The 21,927-nt window shown below is 44.4% G+C and overlaps 1 protein-coding gene across 1 annotated transcript in view; it reads left to right on the top strand.

The window, feature by feature from the left end:
- The window catches only part of ELAPOR2 (endosome-lysosome associated apoptosis and autophagy regulator family member 2), a 135,404-nt gene that overhangs the window by 89,362 nt on the left and 24,115 nt on the right, over nt 1–21,927 (top strand). Inside the window, exons 5-13 of the mRNA XM_077807883.1 lie at nt 1,959–2,045; nt 5,272–5,377; nt 6,246–6,398; nt 8,166–8,254; nt 14,721–14,901; nt 15,938–16,066; nt 18,024–18,114; nt 19,710–19,812; nt 20,347–20,484. Of these exons, the coding sequence (XP_077664009.1) occupies nt 1,959–2,045; nt 5,272–5,377; nt 6,246–6,398; nt 8,166–8,254; nt 14,721–14,901; nt 15,938–16,066; nt 18,024–18,114; nt 19,710–19,812; nt 20,347–20,484 (1,077 nt within the window). The remainder of the gene's footprint in view (nt 1–1,958; nt 2,046–5,271; nt 5,378–6,245; nt 6,399–8,165; nt 8,255–14,720; nt 14,902–15,937; nt 16,067–18,023; nt 18,115–19,709; nt 19,813–20,346; nt 20,485–21,927) is intronic.

Here is a 21,927-nt window from a genome sequence, read left to right as displayed (position 1 = left end):
TGTGCCTGTTACTTTAATAAAATCTACTGCACTGTGATAATAGAAAGTGCATACTGTATTATTAAACCTCTTTCGCTTTTTATCATATGTCCTGTCTGATTCATAAGAAGTAAGCAGCAAAATGTGCTTTTACTGCCAGATGCATGTAGCAGAATATGATCCTCCCTGTGGTTTCTTGACTGACTAGTGATTGATTTTCTCATGCAGAGGAGCAAAAATGTTGTTTATTGGAGCACTAGGTCTGAAAGCTGCTTCCCACATATTATTTGCTCTTATCAACATAGCGCTGATGGTTGGTCACCTCCTTACATTTGTCGTTCCCTTTATATGTATCAATTAGCAGGCTGTCATTTTAAAAGCCATTAACCAAATAATTGTAACTTGGCAGCCAGATTTTCATCCTGATGCTCTGCACTTCAGGGGCTTTAAGAATGCACTTTTCCCCAAAATACATTGTTGATTAAATATTTTTCATCATTACATCAGCATCCCCCTATAATTTAGGTATAGAATCTATCTGTCTTAGATATTTATATGGCTCCCATGGTATCTGAATACCTCATAATCTTTTCACATATTTAAACTCCCCACAACCCTGTGAGATAGGGCAGCCCCATTAACCCCACTTTGAAGATGGGAAACTGAGGCATAGAGCAACAATGACACAGCTCCACAAGGGTACTTAGGCGCCTAACCCCCAGTTTTAGGTGCCCAGTTTTAGGCAAAATCCCTGCTCAGCTGCCACCCTAGCCTGTGGGTGCCTAAACTCACTCAGCACCTGTTTGTTTACAGTAAAAGTTCCCTCGGTGTCCAAGTCTGTGCCTCTGGGCACATGCACTGCTGCCCCACTCTAGGCATCTGGACGCCTGTCACCTACCGAAGCCTCAGTTTGATCCACAAACCAGGGAAAAATAGGTTTTCCTCCCCTTAACTCACCCATGGAGCCTAATCTGACAGGTATGCTCAGAGGCACCTATCTCTACCTAAAATAGCAGCACCAGGAGGTGCTCTAGACCAGTGGTTCTCAAAGCCAGTCCGCTGCTTGTTCAGGGAAAGCCCCTGGCGTGTCGGACCGGTTTGTTTACCTGCTGCGTCCTCAGGTTTGGCCGATCGTGGCTCCCACTGGCCGCGGTTTGCTGCTCCAGGCCAATGGGGGCTGCGGGAAGCGGCGTGGGCCAAGGGATGTGCTGGCCGCCCTTCCCGCATCACCCATTGGCTTGGAGCGGCGAACTGCAGCCAGTGGGAGCTGCGATCGGCCGAACCTGCGGACGCGGCAGGTAAAGAAACTGCCCCAGCCTGCCAGGGGCTTTCCCTGAACAAGCAGTGGACTGGCTTTGAGAACCACTGCTCCAGAGGGTATTCCCTGGGGAGGTGGAAGACCCCAGGTTCAAATCCCGCTCTGCCTGAGAAGAGATTGGAACAGGGATTTGCTGCTTCTCAGATAAGTGTTTTAACAGCTGGGCTATAGGGGGATTCTTGCACTTTCTAAGTTGGTATTTAATTATTCAGTTAAAGTGGAACAACTTCAATAGGTGAGCTGGAGAGAGACCCACATCAGAGTATCCCATAGTGTGATGCGAACTGTTAGGCCTGCTCAGAGGCCACCTAGATCTACACAAAGCAGCAGCATGAGAAGGAGACCCTCTTCCATACTTTTAGCTCAGTGGCTAAGGCACTCAGCTGAGAGGTGGTCCATCTCTGTTTCAATCCCTTCTCCTCAGGCAGAGAGGGGAATTTAGCACTATATTTGGAAGCCCTCTCTTAGACTGCTAGTGATTTTGCATGTATTTTCTGGATGTCCTTTGCAACAAGTAACACAGCCCCTGTCCTGAATGCGGTGAGAGAGGGACAGACAGCAGAATCACACTGCCTTTAGTCTACAGGCATCCTTCTGCGGTGTGTCCTGACTGAGACACTTAACCAGATATCTGATTGTGACCACTGTTTTTAATTGACAGATTCAAAATGATCAGTGCAAAGAGATGGACTCCACGGCTGACAAATGGGTGAAATTAACAGACAACGGCGAATGGGGCTTTCATTCCGTAAGTGCTAAGTGTCGCTCCACAGCGCTTTCCTTTTGTTTATAAATTAACATCGATTCTTATGAGATGTGAGCAAGGGAGGGCCACATCCTGTGAATTCAATGGCTGTGAAAGGAGCACAGCTTCTCTCAGGAGCAAGAGATGTGTGCTCTCAGCTGATGTGTGCTCTGAGGGCCTGATCCAAAGCCTGTTCAAGTCTATGCAGGCCTTCCCACAGACTTCACTGAATCAGACTCTTTAAGAAATCAGGTAGATATATGGGAATCCAAATTCCACAGGGCGCTCCCATTCATTGTGATCCATATCTTCCAAAACGCTTGCTCATTCACTTGCACAGTAGATTGTTCCCTGCCATGTGAATGACACTGCAGTTCACCGGCGTTGTGTGTGCACATTTGAGAATAGGATTTTGCCTTTTATTTTCAAGTGCATTTCTAGGGGCTGGGCTCCACTGTTTTTTCTGAGCAGTTTGAAAACCAGTTGTGACTGGGGTCCCAGGGGTGCCTGGCTGAGTTTGCTCAATTAGGGCAAACTGCAAAGAATGGGGGCAGACAATCCCCAACTACTTAGATTTACCAAGCCAGCAACAAAACAGCTTCTGTAACACCTTACTGGTTGCCCAGAAGCCAAAAACACAGTTCCCTTAAAGCAACCCAGCCTGGGTCCTCCTCCCAGACAGCCACATCAAATATGATGAGGATTATTGAAAATCTTGTTCATCATATGAAAAAGTTCTACCAATCCCAAAGGATCGGACACATTACCCACCAAGTTAATTAATATTTCAGCTCTTACCCAAATACATGCTTACAGCTAATTCTTATGAACTAAACTAAAATTTATTTTAAAAAGTAAAGAAAGAGAGAATATTGGTTAAAAACTCATTATACAACCAGACAGGAATATAGTTCCTAGGTCAGTTTCATAACAGAGATGGTGAGCTTTAGAGTTGCAAAGAGTTCTTTCAGCATTAGTTCATAGGTTCAGTCCAATGTTCAATATCAGTGAAACTGGAGATCTCAGTCTTGTGGCTCAAACTTCCCTTGACAAAGCATGAGCAGATTTGAGATGAAAGGATCAGGTCCCAAAAGCCCTTTATACATTTTCCGGGCGGCCTCTTGACTGCATGCAGTTCTTGGGTGAACAATAGTGTCTTCGAAGTAACCTCCTATTTCCTAAACATTACCAGTAGTTAGCTACATGGATTAATATAAGGCAGTTGCCTATCTCCCACCATTTGCAGGTGATTTGCTATATACTTCAAAGAGAAATCAAGATAGTGATATCACATGCATCTGATGAAGTAGGTTTTAGCCAACGAAAGCTTTTGCTCAAATAAATTTGTTCATCTCTAAGGTGCTACAAGTCCTCCTCATTCTTTCTACTACATTCAGTTCATTTAAATGTTAATATCTCCTTTTGATCTCTGAATTAACAGAATACAATGACAGACAGGAATTGTTTGGTTACATTGTTAACCTCTAACAGTATATATGTAAACACACACAAACACTAACATTATCTACTAATATGTCTCTAAAGGTTGAATCTGGGTCAATTAGCCTGCTAGTTGTGTAACCCTTTCTGCCCCTGTGTCACACAGTTTAGTTGAATTAGTGCAACCGCTCCATGTGCAGCTCCTCTCAAATCAGATTGGAGGTCCCCAGTAGGGGGCCCGCACTCATTTAAGTAAATTGGTTTCTGCACGAGTTATGTTCAGTCCGTGCCCAGAGCATGTAAACTAGCCCTGAGTTTATTTGTGGTGAACAAATTTCATCCCTCATCAACCCCCAGACTGAGGCTTGGGCTACCCAAAATGTTTTGCTGGCATAGCTATATGGGTTAGGAGGGTGAAAAAAATCATACCCCTGATTGACATAGCTGTGATGGCAAAAGCTCCAGAGTAGACACCAAAGAGTCCTTTTGTTCAGGGGACTGGCATAAGCTCTGTCTCCACTAGGAGGGTTTGCTGGTATAGCTCCACGAGCGGCAAGCCCTTTCTAATGTAGACAAGGCCTCCCACTGGTGGGTTTCACTCTGCAGTGCTTTCTGTTCAGACTCTAACAAGAATGCAGCTTTTAGTTTACCTGTCTGTGAGCCTGGCTGGGCTGTTTGCAGAGCTGATGCTAGGCATAAGCAATTGGTTAGGGCCCCAAGCAACTCAAGGGCTGTGTGTGTGTGTGTGGGGGGGGGGGTATTCAGTTTTTTTTACAAGAACTTGCCTATTTTAGTATTGCTGGGAGTGCGGGGGGGAACACAAAATATTCCTGCTTAAGGCCTCCAATGGGCTAGCACCAGCCCTGGCTCTTTGCTCAGTAGCTCCTTTATAATTCCTCACCTTAAGCAAACACAAAGCATGAGGTTTGGAAAAGTGCTCAGTGTTAACCTAACCCTAACCCTGCTTGGGCCTGTCCTGCACTTGAAAATGGCACCCATCTAACTGTCGGTTAGGAGGGCGAATTTTGTCTCAAGATAGTTATACCAGTGCAGCCCGAGTGTGGCTGCGATTATACTGGTATACAAGTGCCTTATCCTGGTGTAGCTTATTCTCTTTCCCATAGGGAACAACCATACCAATACAAAAATGGCACAACTCTCTAGTGCCATCAAGGCCTTGGTAAATGGGAGCAGAGATAGGCCAAGGCTGAGAACTTTTGAAAATCCCAACCCATATAGCAGAACTCACGTAAAAGTGTGGCTTGTTAAAATACTGGACCCTGTTTTTTAAAAGGTGAATTGTGCGGCTGTAGAAACAAACTGATGGATTAAGATCCTAGATCTGGAACAGAGTAGAGTTAAAAATGACTGAGCACAAGCACCAGGGGAACGCTATGCACTCCTGGTGTGCTGGGCACCTCCAGCTGTGAGTCGGCTGGATGGGGGTAGGCACACGACTCTTTGCACTGCACTGCTTCCTGTTGGCTCAGGGGAACTTGCAGTGCACTTCTTCAAGGGAGGTGCCAGAGCCGCCCTGCCTCCAGCACCTCCATAATACCTGCGTCTGCCCTTCGTAGAGAGGGCACTGCTGCACCTTCCTTACCTATCTGTGCCTCCTACAGCCCCTGACTTACAAAGCAGTTGACCCACAGAATCCCCAAATGCTCCAAGGATGTGAGGAAAATGAGTCACTGAAATGAGTGACACGTACTAGGAGATAAAAGAACAACGTTGAGCAGGGGTCGATCGAAAGATGATGATGCGAAGTATCATTCTTTTGTTGTTGCAGGTATCTTTGAAATCAGGGACTAATATATTATATTGGAGAACAACAGGGATTCTTATGGGTTCTAAAGTGGTGAAACCTGTTCTGGTGAAAAACATCACAATTGAAGGTATGGAATATCACACTATCAGCTAATAACTAAACTGTCTAATGTACATTGCAGTAATAATTGATGTTTTATTCCAGCCACTGTCTTTAAGGACATATACATTGTTTTGGGAGAAAACATCTGACATCATAATAGCAGTAAATCTTTCTTTCTTTCTTTCTTTCTTTCTTTCTTTCTTTCTTTCTTTCTTTCTTTCTTTCTTTCTTTCTTTCTTTCTTTCTAGTAATTATTCCATGTATTCTTTTTTACTTTTCCAAATCTCTAGGAAAATATTTAGTCCACTGGTGTCCTGAGAAATATGATGCATGGAATTAATTAGTAAATGGTGACGCCTGCTGGGGAAGATTGGAATTGTAGAAGAAAAAAACAACTCAGGCTGTCTGCAAAAGACCTTTATTACAACTGGGTTTGTCTGCTCTTGGAAATGTACCAAAATAGCTATTTCAGAATCAGAGTGGGGACTAATACTGAAGAAGTGTTACAGAATTATTATTCTAAAATAGTCCATTACATTATAAAACACTCAGGACTTGTGTACACTTGGAAATTTACTGTAATATTCTAGAATAGCTATGTTGGTAAATTTCCAAGTATAGATAAGCGCTTAGTTTCTTATAAGGTAATGCTCATCCAGATCAAACTCTCATTGAAGGGAATGAGAGTTTGGCCTGGGTAAGGATTGCAGAACCAGAGTCTCAGTTAGCAAAGCCCAGCGGACTCAAACTAGCAATGATTGTTTGCGACTGTTCAGTGGTGTTATATACAGTGTCTGTTTTCCCCGAAACAACTGTGTAGGCAGGAGTTGCAGGTACTGCTGCTCTCTATTTTTGTGCCTATTTATGTGTTTAATCTGTGCTTTGCTTTACAGGAGTTGCGTATACATCTGAATGCTTTCCATGCAAACCTGGTACATTCAGTGATAAGCCAGGGTCTTCCAATTGCCAGGTGTGTCCCAGAAATACCTACTCAGAGAAAGGAGCTAAGGAATGTACCAACTGTAGTGAAGAAACACATTATGCAGGTACAGGGCATGAGCCAAAAAGAATACACGAACATGTGTCTGCTTCAGTATTATTATCAGCTCTGCATTCTTTTATGGAGCTCTGTACATACACGGGAATCACTTTGCCCACCGCTAAAATGTAGTCAGAAGAGATTGGGACACAAAACAAAGATTAATATGGTGCCCATCTGAAACTGCAGAGGGAATTTATGTTGGCAATTTATAATGGCTCACACTGGAATTTGGCCAGGGTACTTTATAACTCCCATGCTTCAACAGAAAGCACCATGAGAACTTCAGTGGCACTGGTTTTAGATTTCCTCCAAATGATGGTAACCCCCAAGCCAATCTGAGGCATTCGTTCAGTACTGATTCACTTGCAGCTCCCCACTGCTTCCTTCAGCTCCTGAGTGTTTCCTGGAGATCTCTTATTAAAAGAGTCACCTGGTCGACCCCTCCTTGTATTGGGAGATCTGATTGGATGGCAGAAGTCAGCACAGAATCATAGAATTGAAGGGCTGGAAGGGACCTCGGGAAGTCACCCAATCCAATCCCTGAACTGAGGCAGGCCCAAGTATACCCTAGACCATCCCTGACAGGTGTTTGTCCAATCTGTTCTTAAAAACCTTCAATGACGGGGATTCCACAACCTCCCTTGGAAGCCTGTTCCAGAGCTTAACTACCCTTACAGTTAGACAGTTTTACCTAATATCTAACCTGAATCCCCTTTGCTGCAGGCGTTAAGCCCATTTCTTCTCCTCTTACCTTCAGTGGACTTGGAGAACAATCAATCCTCCTCCTATTTATAACAGCCCTTAACATAGTTGAAGACTGGTATCAGGTCCCCACCGAGTCTTCTTTTCTCAAGACTAAATGTGCCCAGTTTTTTTTAACCGTTCCTCACAAGTCAGGTTGTCTAAGCCCTTTATCATTTTTGTTGCTCTCCTCTGGATTCTCCAATTTGTCCACATCTTTCCTTGAGCGTGGTGTCCAGAACTGGACAGAGTACTCCAGCTGAGGCCTCATCAGTGTCAGCATATGAGAAATGATAGGTAGCATGGGGATAGGCCATGAAAGTGAAGTCAAATAGTTTGTTTGTTGCATATACTGTGTATAAGTAGCATATTTGATGCATATACACACACAATACTGTGATGTTATCTCAAATACTGCCCATTTGCTCCATTGCTCTTGCAGACTAATTAGCTTCTACAGTTCTTTTTCTTATAGATCAACATTTTGTATAGAGAGCTGATTATCTGCCAGAAATGTCTCCTATCATGTTAACTGCTAACATTAGTATGGACACTGATTAGGGACTTTGCCTCCTCCCATTGAAGTTAATGGGAATTTTGCAGTTGACTTCAGTGGAAACAAGTCCTGGCCCCAGCACAGTAAAATGTTTCTGAAGGGACAGACGAGTAGTTTTCATTTATTATCAGATAAGAATTTGATTATAGTGCTTGCATGATTGATGCAAATTGGGGTTTACAGTTATTGCAGAGAAAAAGGTTTAGGTGCTGGTCTGACTGTATGGATGGTCAGTGTGTGCCAGAGCAGAGTATCAGACAGTACAAGTAATGGCTGAGCTTGTGAAAGGAACCCACTGGACTTCCGTGGGTTTGGGGTGCCTAATTCACATAGGCTCCTTTGAAAATCCCAGTGAATGTATTTTTGTTCCTGAATTAGCATTTTTCCTGTCCCATCTTGCTGTCTGGCTGGATACCTTGATTTTCAGCCCTTTGGAAATCATTGACCACTCTGTTCCTCATCCTTCCTTTTCAGATGAAGGATCCAGTCAATGTACAGAGCGTCCTCCTTGTACGAATAAAGACTTTTTCCAGATCCATACGCTGTGTGATAAGGAAGGAAAGGTAAGTCAGATGTTCACTCTGATTCATATTATTTGCCAGTTCATTGAGCCATTTGTGATCTACTGGCCTGAACACAGGACAGGGAGCCCTTAATTTCTGAGTTCTTGTCCTGCTTCCAACACTGACTCTCTTAGTGGCCTCGGGCAAGTCCCTTAACCACACTCTCTATCAGTTTATCCATCTGTAAATGTTCATTGCTCTTAGGTTTTTCTAAGACATCTATCATCATAGTATGGAAGATCCTAATCTTTTAAACACTTGCATGTGTGATCAGTCTGACTGGGTCATTGGGATGACTCATGAGCATAGGTGTTTGCAAAATCAGGGCCTTGATAGAAATAACAGCATATACGTGCCTCATAGGAGCATCTTGAGGATTCATTGACTAGGGCTAGATAGTTTAAGCCTAGGACAACCAGATCTACTGGATCTATTAGAGGGTGAGCTGCATTAGGAAAGTGCCGGTTGTGTGGCTTTATTCTCATTCCCATCACCTCTAGTCTCATGGGAACTCCTTTGCCAAAGCTCTGTAGGTTGGATTTAGAGGTTGAAGCAGCTGCTCATTGCAGCATTTTCCCCTGCAGCTCTTGCAGAAACTGGTCTGATCTGAGAGTTGATTCTTCAGAACTACTTTCCCCAAACCCTAGATCCTCTGACCTCTAGAGGCCCTCCCATCTCCCTTAGATCCAGGGGTGGGGGTAGCAAGTCATCTGCCTCAGGAAGTTGTCAAAATCCACTTAATTGATGGCCAGCTGGAGCAACACCTGCTAACAAGATGGAGCCTTTCAGCCTAAGGTTGGCAGCTGATTATACCCCTCTTTGTACCTGCACCTGCTTTAAGAAAAATCATATTAGAACATTCACTTTCAGAACATGGCAGCATGTGTAATGTTGACTTATCACACACACACTTCAAATCACATGGTACCTGTACTCTGCAACCTCTTTCTAATGACTTAGTAAATAAATAGCATTTACCACTACACCCCAAGGTAGCAGCCTGTAATTGCCGTCTCCTGCAGATTGCGCTGTAATTGATCTGTGAAATTCAAGTCCCTCCTCAAAAGTCAGTTGCTTTGATTAGCCTCCCAACACCGACCTCCGAGTCCACCACTCCTGCCTTCTTGATAACCTTTCCCTCAAACTACTATCAAATTAACTCATCACAATTACATTTCAGGGTATAGAGCAGGATAAAGAAGTCATTGTCTGTATGAAATTTTGGTTTGTGCTGACTTCGCTAGTGCTTTTTATGTAGCCTGTTGTAAAACTTGGCAAATATCCAGATGAGTTGATGTACACCTTGGAAGACCTCTGCATACTCCAAGGAGTATGTGTACCCTGGTTGAGAACCACTGTCCTAAGGGACTGCTCAAAAGCCTGTTGAAGTTAATGGAAGTCTTTCCATGAACTTGAGGTTTTCAAAGGAGCCTAAGGGATTTAGCCACCCAATTCCCATTGGGTTTCATTGACTTTCTCCTTTGAAAATCCCAACCTGATTGGCTAAATTCATATGCACATTGAGTTCAATGGGATTACTTGTGGGGGTAACGTTTACTCAGTTGCATGGAGTCTTTATATAAGAGCTATTAGTAGTAGTAGTGTTTTGTTTTAAATGACCAGCACACCTGCTGCAGAAATAACAATATGCTGGCAAGTCCATAAGGCCATGCCAACTGCACGGCAGCTTCGAACACAAAAAGTCCTGCATATTTACCTCGGAATTCCCCTAGTACTACATGGCAGTTATCTTCTATTGTGACAGTCGTCTCCAGAGAGGTAAAGAGAGATGTACATGAGATGGGTGGCCTAACATTTAAAATGGTGCCAAATTGAGTCCTGTGTATATTTATCCACTTTGGAACATATCTAGTTTTCTTCTCTTGAGCTATTGAATCTAATGCATAAGGCATTAGTTTTCCAACTGTTGGGCATGCCTCCCCCTCCCCTAGGTGGGCATAACAAGGTTAATACAGGGTAGTGGGGGCAGCAGAGACCTGACTAGTTAAATTTTTTTTCTTGTTTCTTCAGTAATAAGGATTCTTCTCAGTAGCTGAGTCTCCTGCTTTGACTCCAGCCAGGCTGGAAGATCAAAAAGAAAAAAGCAGGAGAGGAGGAGGAGAGGGCAGAAGGAGCAGGAGGGAAAAGAAGTAGAGAGAAGAGGAGTGGGAAAAGAACGACTTAGGGAGAAAGGAAAACCTAAGCCAAGGAAAGTGCAGACAGCAACAACAAATCTTGAATTGGGGCTCTGTCGGCCAAAGCATCTGGGGACCCCTAGCCCTAGCCCTTATCCTGGCTCGGAGAGGAGAGTGGGACTTTCTGTCACATCCGCCGAAGTGAGACCAGGGGGGCCAGCTATTGTTGCTGGCCATCCCAGAGCTGTGCTGTGGGTTAACAGGCCAACCAATTTTCCTGCGGCTCTAGCCTGGCCAGGAGTAAAGGGCCTGAGTTCTACCCATTCTTCCTCTCCTTGGTTACCCCTTGGGGACAAATCTTCCTTACCCTGGGGCCTATGAGCATGGATGTCTGCAGCTCTTCCAGTGTTTCAAGCAAGGGACTATATGAGGACTGCCCAGAAGAGTCCAAAGGAAAAGGAAGCTCAGGGGGATCAATCCTCTCATCCTCATAATGAGAAGGATACGCGCAGAGATCTGCCTCTGACTCATCTTCCTCCCATTTAGGTTACGACTCCCACGAATCGCAACCACTACTCCCATCTGCTCTCCCAACATGGCTCTGAGAGCACATCTTTGTCTCTTACATTTCCTGTGATCAGCCTGAGTTGTACTATGGGATTCCTCACTCTCAGTTTTCTGTTGTTTCAATGCGGACACTTCCTGCTCCAGCCTGTTACTCTCTCACTCACTGTCACCCGCCCTGGGCTTCTACAGTGCTACTATATGAGCTGCCCTGTTCCACCGTCCCCCTCTCCTACAAAACAAACAAACAAACCACTTATCAGTTATTCCTTCTTCTCCACCACTCCTGGCTGGCTTGCCAAATCTGTTACCCAGGATTTTCAAAGCCAATTTAAGCATTTCACTCCAGGCAGTGTTAGGAATAAATCAATGGGAACACAGCAATTCTGTCTGATGAAATATTAATACAAGTAAGCGTGCTCTTATCTAAAACGACAATTTATTAGATATAAAGCACACAGACATAAACAATAGGTTTAGGACATCCCAGATATAGTTACCCAAAGTCTGAGATGGTTTTGAGTGATCACCAGCCAGACTTCCAGGGGCCCGCTTTCCATCCAGCTGATGAGGAGTTTAGATGTCGGCTCCTTTCTGGAAGAAAAGCTCCCTTGGACTGCTGTGAGGTGTTTACTTTTACCTAATCTGTTATAGCTAACTCTAACAAAACATATCTACAGTGACTCCTAGTGCAGGGGTGGCCAACCTGTGGCTCCGGAGCCACATGTGGCTCTTCAGAGGTTAATATGCGGCTCCTTGCATAGGTGCTGACTCAGAGGCTGGAGCTACAGATGCGAACTTTCCAATGTGCCGGGGGGGGTGCTCACTGCTCAACCTCCTACTCTGCCCCAGGAGGGCACCACTTCTTCCCTCCCATCCCTGCCTCGCTCCTCCCCCCTCCCCACCAGAGCTTCCTGTGCACTGCAAACCAGCTGATTGCGGCGGGCGGGAGGCATGGGGAAGGATGGGGAGACACTGATTGGTGGTACTGCCCCTGGGCGGGAGATGCTGGGGGCTGGAGGGGGGTAGTGGATGGGGGGCTGCTGACATATTACTGTAGCTCTTTGGTAAATTCTGGCTCCTTTTCAGGCTCAGGTTGGCCACCCCTGTCCTAGTGGGTCAGCATAATAATCTCTGCTGGGTCACCCATTCTCCTAATTTCAACAAACTACTCATTGTCTCAAAACATTTCTAGTATTTCTAGCCATAACAACAATGTGTCAGGGGCACCCAAAACCAAGGTCGCTATCCACTCAGTCTCTTCCATAACTTTCTATCCCGTCCTCCCTTTCTAATTAACAAACTGCAAATATGCAGCTGTCTGACCTTGTCTCACAAAGACCTAAAATTATTCCTAGCTCTGCGATGTTTGGTTTACAGCTAGCAGTACATGGCTGACTGCAGGACTGCCAAGTTCTGGGGTACATGCAGGAATGTCATGGGGCAACAGGAGGAGAGAGGTGAGGCGGGAGGGGATGTGGCCTCCCCCTATGTAGAAGGTGGGGAGGGGCCCATTCCAGCTTGCTTGCCTCTCTAGAGATTGATACATAAGTGTGCTCCCCCTCTCCCTATCTGGGAGGTAATTCTTCCGTGCACACATAGCTCTTGCAGGTAAGTGCTGGAGATCGCACCAGGGCCAGAGGAGTGATTCTGTGAGTGATTCTAGGGATCCCAGGGACATGAGGAAAGGAGTGCAAGCCTATCTGTCTGTTTCCTGCTGGGACTGCATGCCCAGAACATGTCCTGGGCTGGGGAGCAGCAGGGTGCCCCAGCCGGATGGGCTTCTGGACTCCAGGCATCTGTGGAAACACAGTTTCTTAGAAAGACGGGGGCATTCATGGTGGGATGTGACTTTCTGAAGCGGGACCCAGCAAAACAACATTTGGGAATCTCTGGCCTAATGAAATCCTGAAACCAAAATCCTGCAATGATCTGTCCATTAGGAACCCTTGGGATGGTAGCTGAGCTTTGCATGGACTCAAGTCTACTCATGGGGGATCGAATAGCACAGTCTGAGCTGTACGTCAAATGAACAAATAAAATTTCACTGCACATAAGTCAATCCTGGGGGTTCAGGAAAAGGCGGTTCATGCTACCTGATTTCATCTCCCTTCTAAATAAGGGTTGAAGAGAAATTCAGCATTTTTCAAAGTATAGGCATGTGCTGAGATGATGTTCAGCTTGTGAAGTTCTCATGTACAAATGCCTCAAAACGTGCTCAGTTTTCAAAACGGGGAGGGGGGGGAGGAAGTATTCTTTGTATGTGTTCTTCATACAGAGCATCCCAAACACTTCACAGAAAAAAGTCTATAAAATGCTCCAGGAAAAATAGAAAGTTTTTGTTTTTAAAGCCCAGTTTAAAGAGGGAAAGTGATTAAAGCCAACATATTCAAATTGGAAGTCAATGGAGATCTGCTGCAGTGCCTAAAAGAAATCAACTAACTAAGGTCTGATCCAAAGCCCATTGGAAAGACTGACTGACATCAGTGAGTTTTGGGTCAGGTCCCTAGTGATGGAAATGGCAAGCGGAGATAACTGATATTTATTTGTTAATAGAAGAGAAACATACTTTCACCTGATTTGTAGCTGTCAAGTTGTGCACATGGGCAGCCTACGTAACTGTGCGATCTTATTACTATTACTCTCATCCTTTCCTCATATTGCTTATTACACTCACTTTTTGCATCTAGTTTTAAATTATATTGTAAGCTCATCAGAGGAAAGCTGTGGATTCTTGTATGTATGGTGCCTTGCACAGTGGGGTGCTGATCTTGATTTGGGCCTTTGCATGCTATTGCAATACAAACAATGAATAATAATGATAATAATAATAACAGATGCTTGGCCTCTTGAAAATCAGGTCACTTATTTTGGTGCCTCGCTATGGATTTAGGCTCCTGTCTTCAGGCATCCACGCTGGAAGATGATGGCTTCCATGTGTAGGAGAAAATGGGGAGGGGAAGAAAGCTCCTGATGTGGCATCCAAAGTGCAAAAGAGGCCCCTTGTTTCCAGTGGTGAAGAATCCTAACTTATGGGAGGGGATACAGAGAAGTGTAGAGCAGAAGGAGGCTATGAGATCATGGGATTAGAGTGGAGAGAGTGCAAGGAGAGTTTATAATGAAGGTGACAGAGGGATGGGGTGATGCTACTGGAGTGAGAAAGCAGTCTGTGCTGCTGGACCTGCTGGAGGTTAGAGTGTAGGGATTCAGGAAGCGTAGCCGAGGTGATTGCAGTAGTCCTTGTGTGATTGATTTCAGCAGTGTGAACCTAGCAGTTTTGTCAAATGACCCAGGGATGAGTGTGGGTATGCATGAGCTTGTGTGTGTGATGTATGTGTGATAAAATGACATCTTACCCTGTCAGACTCTCCTTTATCTGCCTGCCTTGACTGTCTCGGATCCTGGCTACACCATAACTTGCTTCTACTGAATGCTTCAGACACTGAATCCTTCTCCTAGGTAAAAAGTCCTCTTTGTCCCATGTTTCTGACTCCACTAACACTCCTCACAGTCAAACCTTTGCTTTGCTTTTATGGCCTAAAATCTTGGAGTCATCTGTGAACCCAGTCTCCTCTCTCCTCCCATGACTCCCTTGTATTTACTTAACATTATTGTCCAAAACGATCTGATTGGTTTTCATTTTGTCATGCCTGGGTCCCACCGAAAACACCCAGCGCCTTCAGGTGAACATTAATTAGGAACTTAACAAGCTTTGAGTCCTAACGCCATCTAATGTAATGTGTGACTCAAATACCTTTCAATTTCAGACTCAGATAATGTACAAATGGATAGAGCCTAAAATCTGCAGGGAGGATCTTCCTGATGCGTTGAAACTGCCTCCTTCTGGAGAGAAGAAGGATTGTCCACCATGCAACCCTGGGTTTTACAACAACGGATCATCTTCCTGTGCTCCTTGCCCTCAAGGCATGATTTCGGATGGAACAAAAGGTATGAGGTCTTTTATCTGGTGAATACATCTTCTCAATAACTTATGGCAGTTAGACGCAGACAGACTTTGCTTGCTTTTCTGGAGGCTGTCACTTGTTTGTGTGTGGCCTACATTTCTGTGATGTGTCCCTGTCAATCAGTGTTCTGGTTTGTAAAATAATTATTGGTTAAAGGACATGGGAGCAGGGTTGGGGAAGGAAGAGAGAGATGGAGAACATGAAGAACAGGAGTGTCCTAGTTGATCCCTAGAATGCTTTGTTATTATGTATTGCTGCCATTATTTACTGTGACATCTCCTGGCTATGTCTCTTGGCTGGTATGCACATATTTAAAGTTATTTTTTAAGCTCTCTGAGAATGGAATCATTACCACTGCAGACAAAACATTCTGTCTAGTTCAGGGATTGGCAACCTTTGGCCCGTGGCCCACCAGGGTAAGCCCCTGGTGGGCTGGGCCAGTTTGTTTACCTGCTGCGTCCGCAGGTTTGGCCGATCGCAGCTCCCACTGGCTGCAGTTTGCCACTCCAGGCCAATGGGGGCTGCGGGAAGCAGTGGCCATCACATCGCTCAGCCCGCGCCGCTTCCCGCAGCCCCCTGTGGCCTGGAGCAGCAAACCACAGCCAGTGCGAGCTGCAATTGTCTGAGCCTGCGGACGCGGCAGGTAAACAAACCGGCCCAGCCCACCAGGGGCTTACCCTGGCGGGCCGCATGCCAAAGGTTGCCGATCCCTGGTTTAGTCCATCCCGCTGCCGTTGCCTGTTTGTTTCAATTCACTGGTCCAGCTAATCTGATTCAAAGTATTGTCAGCAATGAGGCCTCTGTCATCCCAGCTGGGAGAAAGTTCTACAGGTCTGATTCTGTGCGGCCATTGGTTGTTCATTTTTAAAGGGATTAATGTTCCTTTTGAACTGTGTCTTCAGATTTGCTCACAGCTGCCCTGAATGAAACACAAATGGTTATGGAGTTTGTTTAAAGCACTGTATTTGATATTTGCTTTTTGTGTGTAATTTTCTTTTCCTGCCTTTCTCTTCCTGTAGAATGCAAGGCCTGCCCTGCTGGGACTGAACCAGCTCTCGGGCTTGAATATAGATGGTGGAACGTTCTGCCGGTCAATATGAAGTCTTCTTGTTTTAATGTTGGCAATTCAAAGTGTGATGGAATGAATGGTGAGCTGGTCTTTCTATCTTATTACTTGTCTGTCTTTCATGGGTGCCACTCACCAAAGTATTTGAGTGCCTATCCCAGTGAATATATGTGCTTTATGCAGTTCATTCCGACATGCAGCTGCTTTTCTTCCTTTCACTGCAAAAGGACTTAATACCTCTAATAGACATAGAACTTGCTGAAAACCAAAAAGGAGAAAATAAATAGCCTCAACTAGTGTAAACATTTTGGCTCTGTTGACTTCCCTGGAGTTCCACCAATTTATACCAGCTGAGCATCTGGCCCATAGTACACTGTTATGCATCTAAAGGTCTATTTTAGAAAAAAAGTCCTCTCCGAGTTCTGTTTTTGGTTTTCTCCATTTGTGTCTTACCTAATGCTTCATGATCACTGTGACTTTCAAGGACATTTTATTAGTGCTTTTGAAAACATACAAAGTTTTCAATCTTTGCATCAAGCCAGCCTAGTGCCTTCAAAGCAGTCTCCCTGCATGCGTGCTGAGATGGCAGCAGAGAGCCGTCACAGAACCCCTGTGAAAATATTCCCGTTCAAAAATTTTCCAACTCATCCTCCTACTAGTGCCTGTGAGGAATTGTTCTTGTTTGTATAAGGGTCCTGGTGAACAACTGTTCTCTATTTTACATGCTAAGGCTGCTAGGATGATGTAATTCAGTCCTTGGTTCAGCAAAATGCAGAAGCGCATGCTTAACTTAAAGTGCTTATGTGCTTTGCTGAATAGGGATGGACTTCCACGTATCCGTAGATTTTTAAGGACAGAAGGGACCACTATGATCATGTAGTCGGACCTCTTGTACATCACACCCCATAGAATTTCAATTGCTTTGATAAATCATGACTTCATGGTAACATTTGCACATGAAATTGACAATGAATAGCTAACTTCCAGGAGATGCAGGAAAATGATGGGCTCTCAGTTAGCTATTACCACTCATTAAAAAAGATCTTGGAGTCATTGTGGATAGTTCTCTGAAAACATCTGCTCGATGTGCAGCGGCAGTCAAAAAGCGTAACGGAATGGTAGGAACCATGAGGAAAGAGATATATAATAAGACAGAAAATATCATAATGCCACTATATAAATCCTCCACAGCTCTAAACTGCATACAGGTCTGATTACCCCAATTCAAAGAAGAAATATTAAACTTGAAAAAAAGGTATAGAAAAGGGCAACACAATTGATTACAGATATGGAAGCCGTTCCATACAAGCACTGATTAAAAAGACTGGAACTGTTCAGCTTAGAAAAGAGATGACTAAGGTGGGGATATGAGAGAAGACTATAAAATCATGACTGGTGTGGAGAAAGTGAATAGGGAAGTATTATTTACTCTTTCACATAACACAAGAAACATGGGTCACCCAATAAAATTAATAAGCAGTGGGTTTAAAACAAACATAAGGAAGTTCTTCTTCCCACAATGCACAATCGAACAGTGGAATTCGCTGCAAGGGGCTGTTGTGAAGGCCAAAATTATAAGTGTGTTTAAAAAAAAAAAAAAAATTAGATCAGTTCACGGAGGATAGGTCTATCAATGGCTATTAGCCAAGATGTTCAGGGATGCAACCCCATGCTCTGCGGGTCTCTAACTCTCTGACTGTCAGAAGCTGGGACTGGACAATAGGGGATGGATCATTCGATAATTGCCCTGTTCTGTTCATTCTCTCTAAAGCACCTGGCACTGGCCATTGCTGGAAAACGGGATACTGGGCTAGATGGACCATTGGACTGACCCAGTACAGCCATTCTTATGTTAGCTGATAGCCATTCTTAATTACCTTTCTTTTAAAACAGTTTATTAGGACTTTACAATTTATTCTAAAGATTTTTAAAAAATAATGTATTTACTAAATAATTTTGAAAAGTACATTATATAGAGAGACTTGGATATTTAAGTAAACTGCCTGTTTCTTGTACAAAAAATGGCCTTTCCTTTGCAGGCTGGGAGGTGGCTGGTGATCACATCCAGAGTGGGGCAGGGGGCTCTGACAATGATTATCTTATCCTGAACCTGCATATCCCAGGATTTAAGTAAGGAACATAGTTTCTTTGTCAATTTTTCTTGTATTCTCCTCTTGTACCTGTTTCACATTGGCTTATGCTTGGAATACAATGGAAAGAAAGTTACTACAGTAGAAGTGCTACCGTGGTCCAGCTGCACCGATGCAGCTGCGCTGCTATAGTGCATCCGGTGAAGACACTCTATGCCGACAGGAGAGAGTTCTCCCATCAGCATAATAAATCCTCCTCCGCGAGAGGCAGGAGTTATGTCAGTGGAAAAGCTCTCCCGCCAACATAGCGCTGTTCACACCAGTACTTAGGTTGGTGCAACTTACGTTGCTCAAAGGGATGGCTTATTCATACCCCGGAGTGACATAAGTTATACCGATGTAAGTGGTAGCATAGACCAAGCCTGGTTCTCCAGTACCAGATCATCCATAAGTAAGTCATTATCCAGTATTTTATTGTGATTGGGACTGTTGCCAACATAAGCATTGAATCTGCAATCAGGATTCTTCTTACAACTTCATGGAGTGAAGTCATTGCGCATCATAACAGAATCAGGGCCTTGGCCAGTGACTAAGGGCCATATTGTGCTCTCAGTTAGGCTGGAGCAAATCAGATGCAATTCCACTGAAGTCAAACCAATGAGATCTGAATCAGGCCCTAGGCTGTGACCCTGCAGGGCTTACATACATAAGCAGTCCTACTGAAGTCAGTGGTCTGATGTATTCCCATACATAATGAGCAGCCATATGACTGACTTTTATTTTAAATTAAGGGATGACAACAAACAAGAAAGGCAAAAGAAAAGTCTCCATGAGAGAGATCATAGTGTCTCTGAATGTGTGTGTCCTCTCTGACATGCACAATCAGCTCTCCTTCACTAGGGTCTTGCCTTCACTAGGAAGAAGGGTGTTCTTTAACATGTGATGGAGCTGCAAAGCAGGGGACTACAGTTCCCATCAGCCCCCTCCCCACCATACATCCCCTTTTTCCTGGCTATGCAGGGATTATGTTTCCCATCAGCCTCCTCCCCACGCACTTTCCCCTTCCCCTGGCCAGATAAGGAGGAAGGTCCGAAACGGGAAGTGGCCAGCCTCTGTTTGGAGGTGGGAACCACATGGCAGCAGGGAGCTGGAGAGAAACCCCAGGAATTGTGGACAGAGCTCCATGTGGAACGGGCTGTGGCTGCCAGACCTCACAGCTGTGTGCATGGGACTTATGGGGGAGCAGCAGTGGCTGGGCAGGAAGCCCGTGCAAAGAGGCCCAATGAGACAAACTAACTGAGCCTGCTTGGAAACCTGCAAATGCTTTTTTGCTTGAATAGAAACTGGGCTGGAGAGGGTACCCCAGGCATTAGGCCTGAAGAGCCCTGACAGCTGACTGGACTGCCCCAGGGATCCAGACAGGTAAAACTGTATGTTCATTGTAAAAGAATAATGAAAAATCACCCCCCGAATTGAAATAGTGATATCAGAACAAAAACCAGTTACATTAGGACAGGTTTCATGTGAGTGAATTTCTTCACCTCTCCTGTTGATTAAAAAAACCAATTGGCATAATTGAGTGCTGGGTGTCCTTAGAGCACCTGTTAAATATTTCATTTCCTATCTGTTAAACAGACCTCCAACATCAGTGACAGGGGCAACCGGAGCAGAACTAGGACGAATTACTTTTATTTTTGAGACCATCTGTTCGGCAGATTGCGTGATATACTTTATGGTGGTAAGTGAGACCTCTGTCTGTATGGCAGAGGGATATGATCTTGGTCTTCCACATATCTCTTTCATAGCTGTATATGGGCATGAATTAGCTGCGTTAGGTTTATTATCACGAAGAGTAAGTGTGGCATTAGTTTAATATCTGCAGTGCCCTTGAAGAAGTATTTAACTGCTGCTCTCCCAGGGCTTCTCCATCACTCATGATAATGATCCTGTTCTTTTCTGTTATCTGATTATTTTAAAAGAAAATGACAACGGACTAAATTCTGCGTCATTCAATCCATTGGCAAAACTCCCATTGACTTCAATATGATCGGGGTTTGACCCCACAAGTATAATAGTATCGTGGTTCAGGATACAGGGCATGGGCATTGCCACTCAGAAAAATTGGGTTCTATTCCTGATTCTGCCACTCACCCACTGTGTAACTCTGTGGAGTTGCTAAGGCCTCATAGCTATTACTGTAACACACTGGCATTTAATATTTCACAGCTTCGTTCCACAGTATTGTTTTTAATTCTCCTGTGTATATTTTTAGGATGTTAATAGAAAAAACACGAATGTGGTGGAATCCTGGGGCAGGACGAAGGAGAAACAATCTTACACTCACATTATCTCCAAAAATGCTTCCTTCACATTTACATGGGCCTTTCAGAGGACAAACCGGGGTCAAGATGTAAGTATTATATGCTTGCTTTAAGTAGAGTATTTAACAACATAGCCTCCTCTTGACATTTGCTCGAAGTGCCCAGAACTCCCACTCCACTCCAGCTTGTTTCTCAGTTCATTTATAGAAAAAGCTGGCAGATGGTAGACCTCCTGTCCAACTTAACTGCCTCTTTCTGCCATCTGGATTTGTGGTTGTGGATATATCGGACTTCCAATAATGGCTGAGTAGGGAGATGGAAAGTGGATGGTTAAAAAGGAAGAAATGACATAGAAAATTGCGAGGAGCTGGAAAAGTTGCATACATTTCTAAAAGCAAAAGACCTGAGGCGATCTCCAGAAAAGGTTAATGATCCAATTGACTCCCCCAATTGGAAGGGATGTCCCTCATTTCAGATCTAAATTTGCTTTCATCTGACACAAAGAAGGTGTTGTCTTGCTTTAGTAATGGTAGCAAGTGACATGAAAAATGCTGAATTGGGAAACTGAGGGGAGAGAAAATGTTATGGATGCTCAGGGAATGAATCCCACTGCATAAGCTTCCTGCACTTGCACTTGTACATTATCCATCCTGTTATGTCTTTTTCAGCACCTTGCATTTGGGCCATGATTCAGCAAGGTACTTAAGCACATGCCTAGCTTTGACCTTGGGAGCAGCCCCATTGGAAAAAGTGTGAAAGAACTGTCTGTGCAACTATTCTCATGCTTGAAATTAGGCATCTGCTTAAGAACCTTGGCTGAAATTGGGGCTTTTGGCTTTATCAGGTTTAGAGGCATGTTGGAGAAGTTCTAACTTGCTTGAGCAGCATCTACATTGCAATTAACCCAAGGTCTCCTTAACCCTGGCAGTGTTCGGAGGCAGTCTTTATGTGCAGATGAACTCTCCTTGGATAGATTAACCTCTGAAGGTAGCACAATGCTTTTCTTCAACATAGGTTATGCATTAGTAGTTGGTTCATCTCTTCCACCAAACTCAGCCCATTGAACGAACGTCTTCGTTGAGGACAACCCAAGGAAGATCTCATCGCGTATTTATCTTTGAGTTTTCCTGTGTTCTTTATAGATTATTCTGGAGTAATGAGGCATTGTAACACCGTATCTTGTCTCACATTCATAAGCCAACTGGTAGTGAGACTTCCTTTGCCAATAGTTCTTTTGGGGTTTTCAAGGTAGTTTCACTGATCGTGGCCTGGTGCCCAGTGTCCCAGGCAGCAACAGGGGTAGTGAATCTTCCCTCTCTCTGTATAATCTACACTGAGGCAGTTCTCCCACAATTTTCATTTCAATGTCCTTTTCCTAAATTTTCGGTTGGATTTTAGTAATTGTGAGAACTGAAGGAGTGACAGCAGTCAACCTTAAATGTGGGCATGTGCAGTGCTAATCTGCACACATAACACTGTTAATCTACCATTACAATCCTGGAGCTCTGATCAGCAGAGACCGCCATTCATGC

The sequence above is a fragment of the Eretmochelys imbricata genome, chromosome 1 (assembly GCF_965152235.1).
Source record: "Eretmochelys imbricata isolate rEreImb1 chromosome 1, rEreImb1.hap1, whole genome shotgun sequence".
NCBI lineage: Eukaryota > Metazoa > Chordata > Testudines > Cheloniidae > Eretmochelys > Eretmochelys imbricata.
This window is presented reverse-complemented; position numbering and strand designations above follow the sequence as displayed.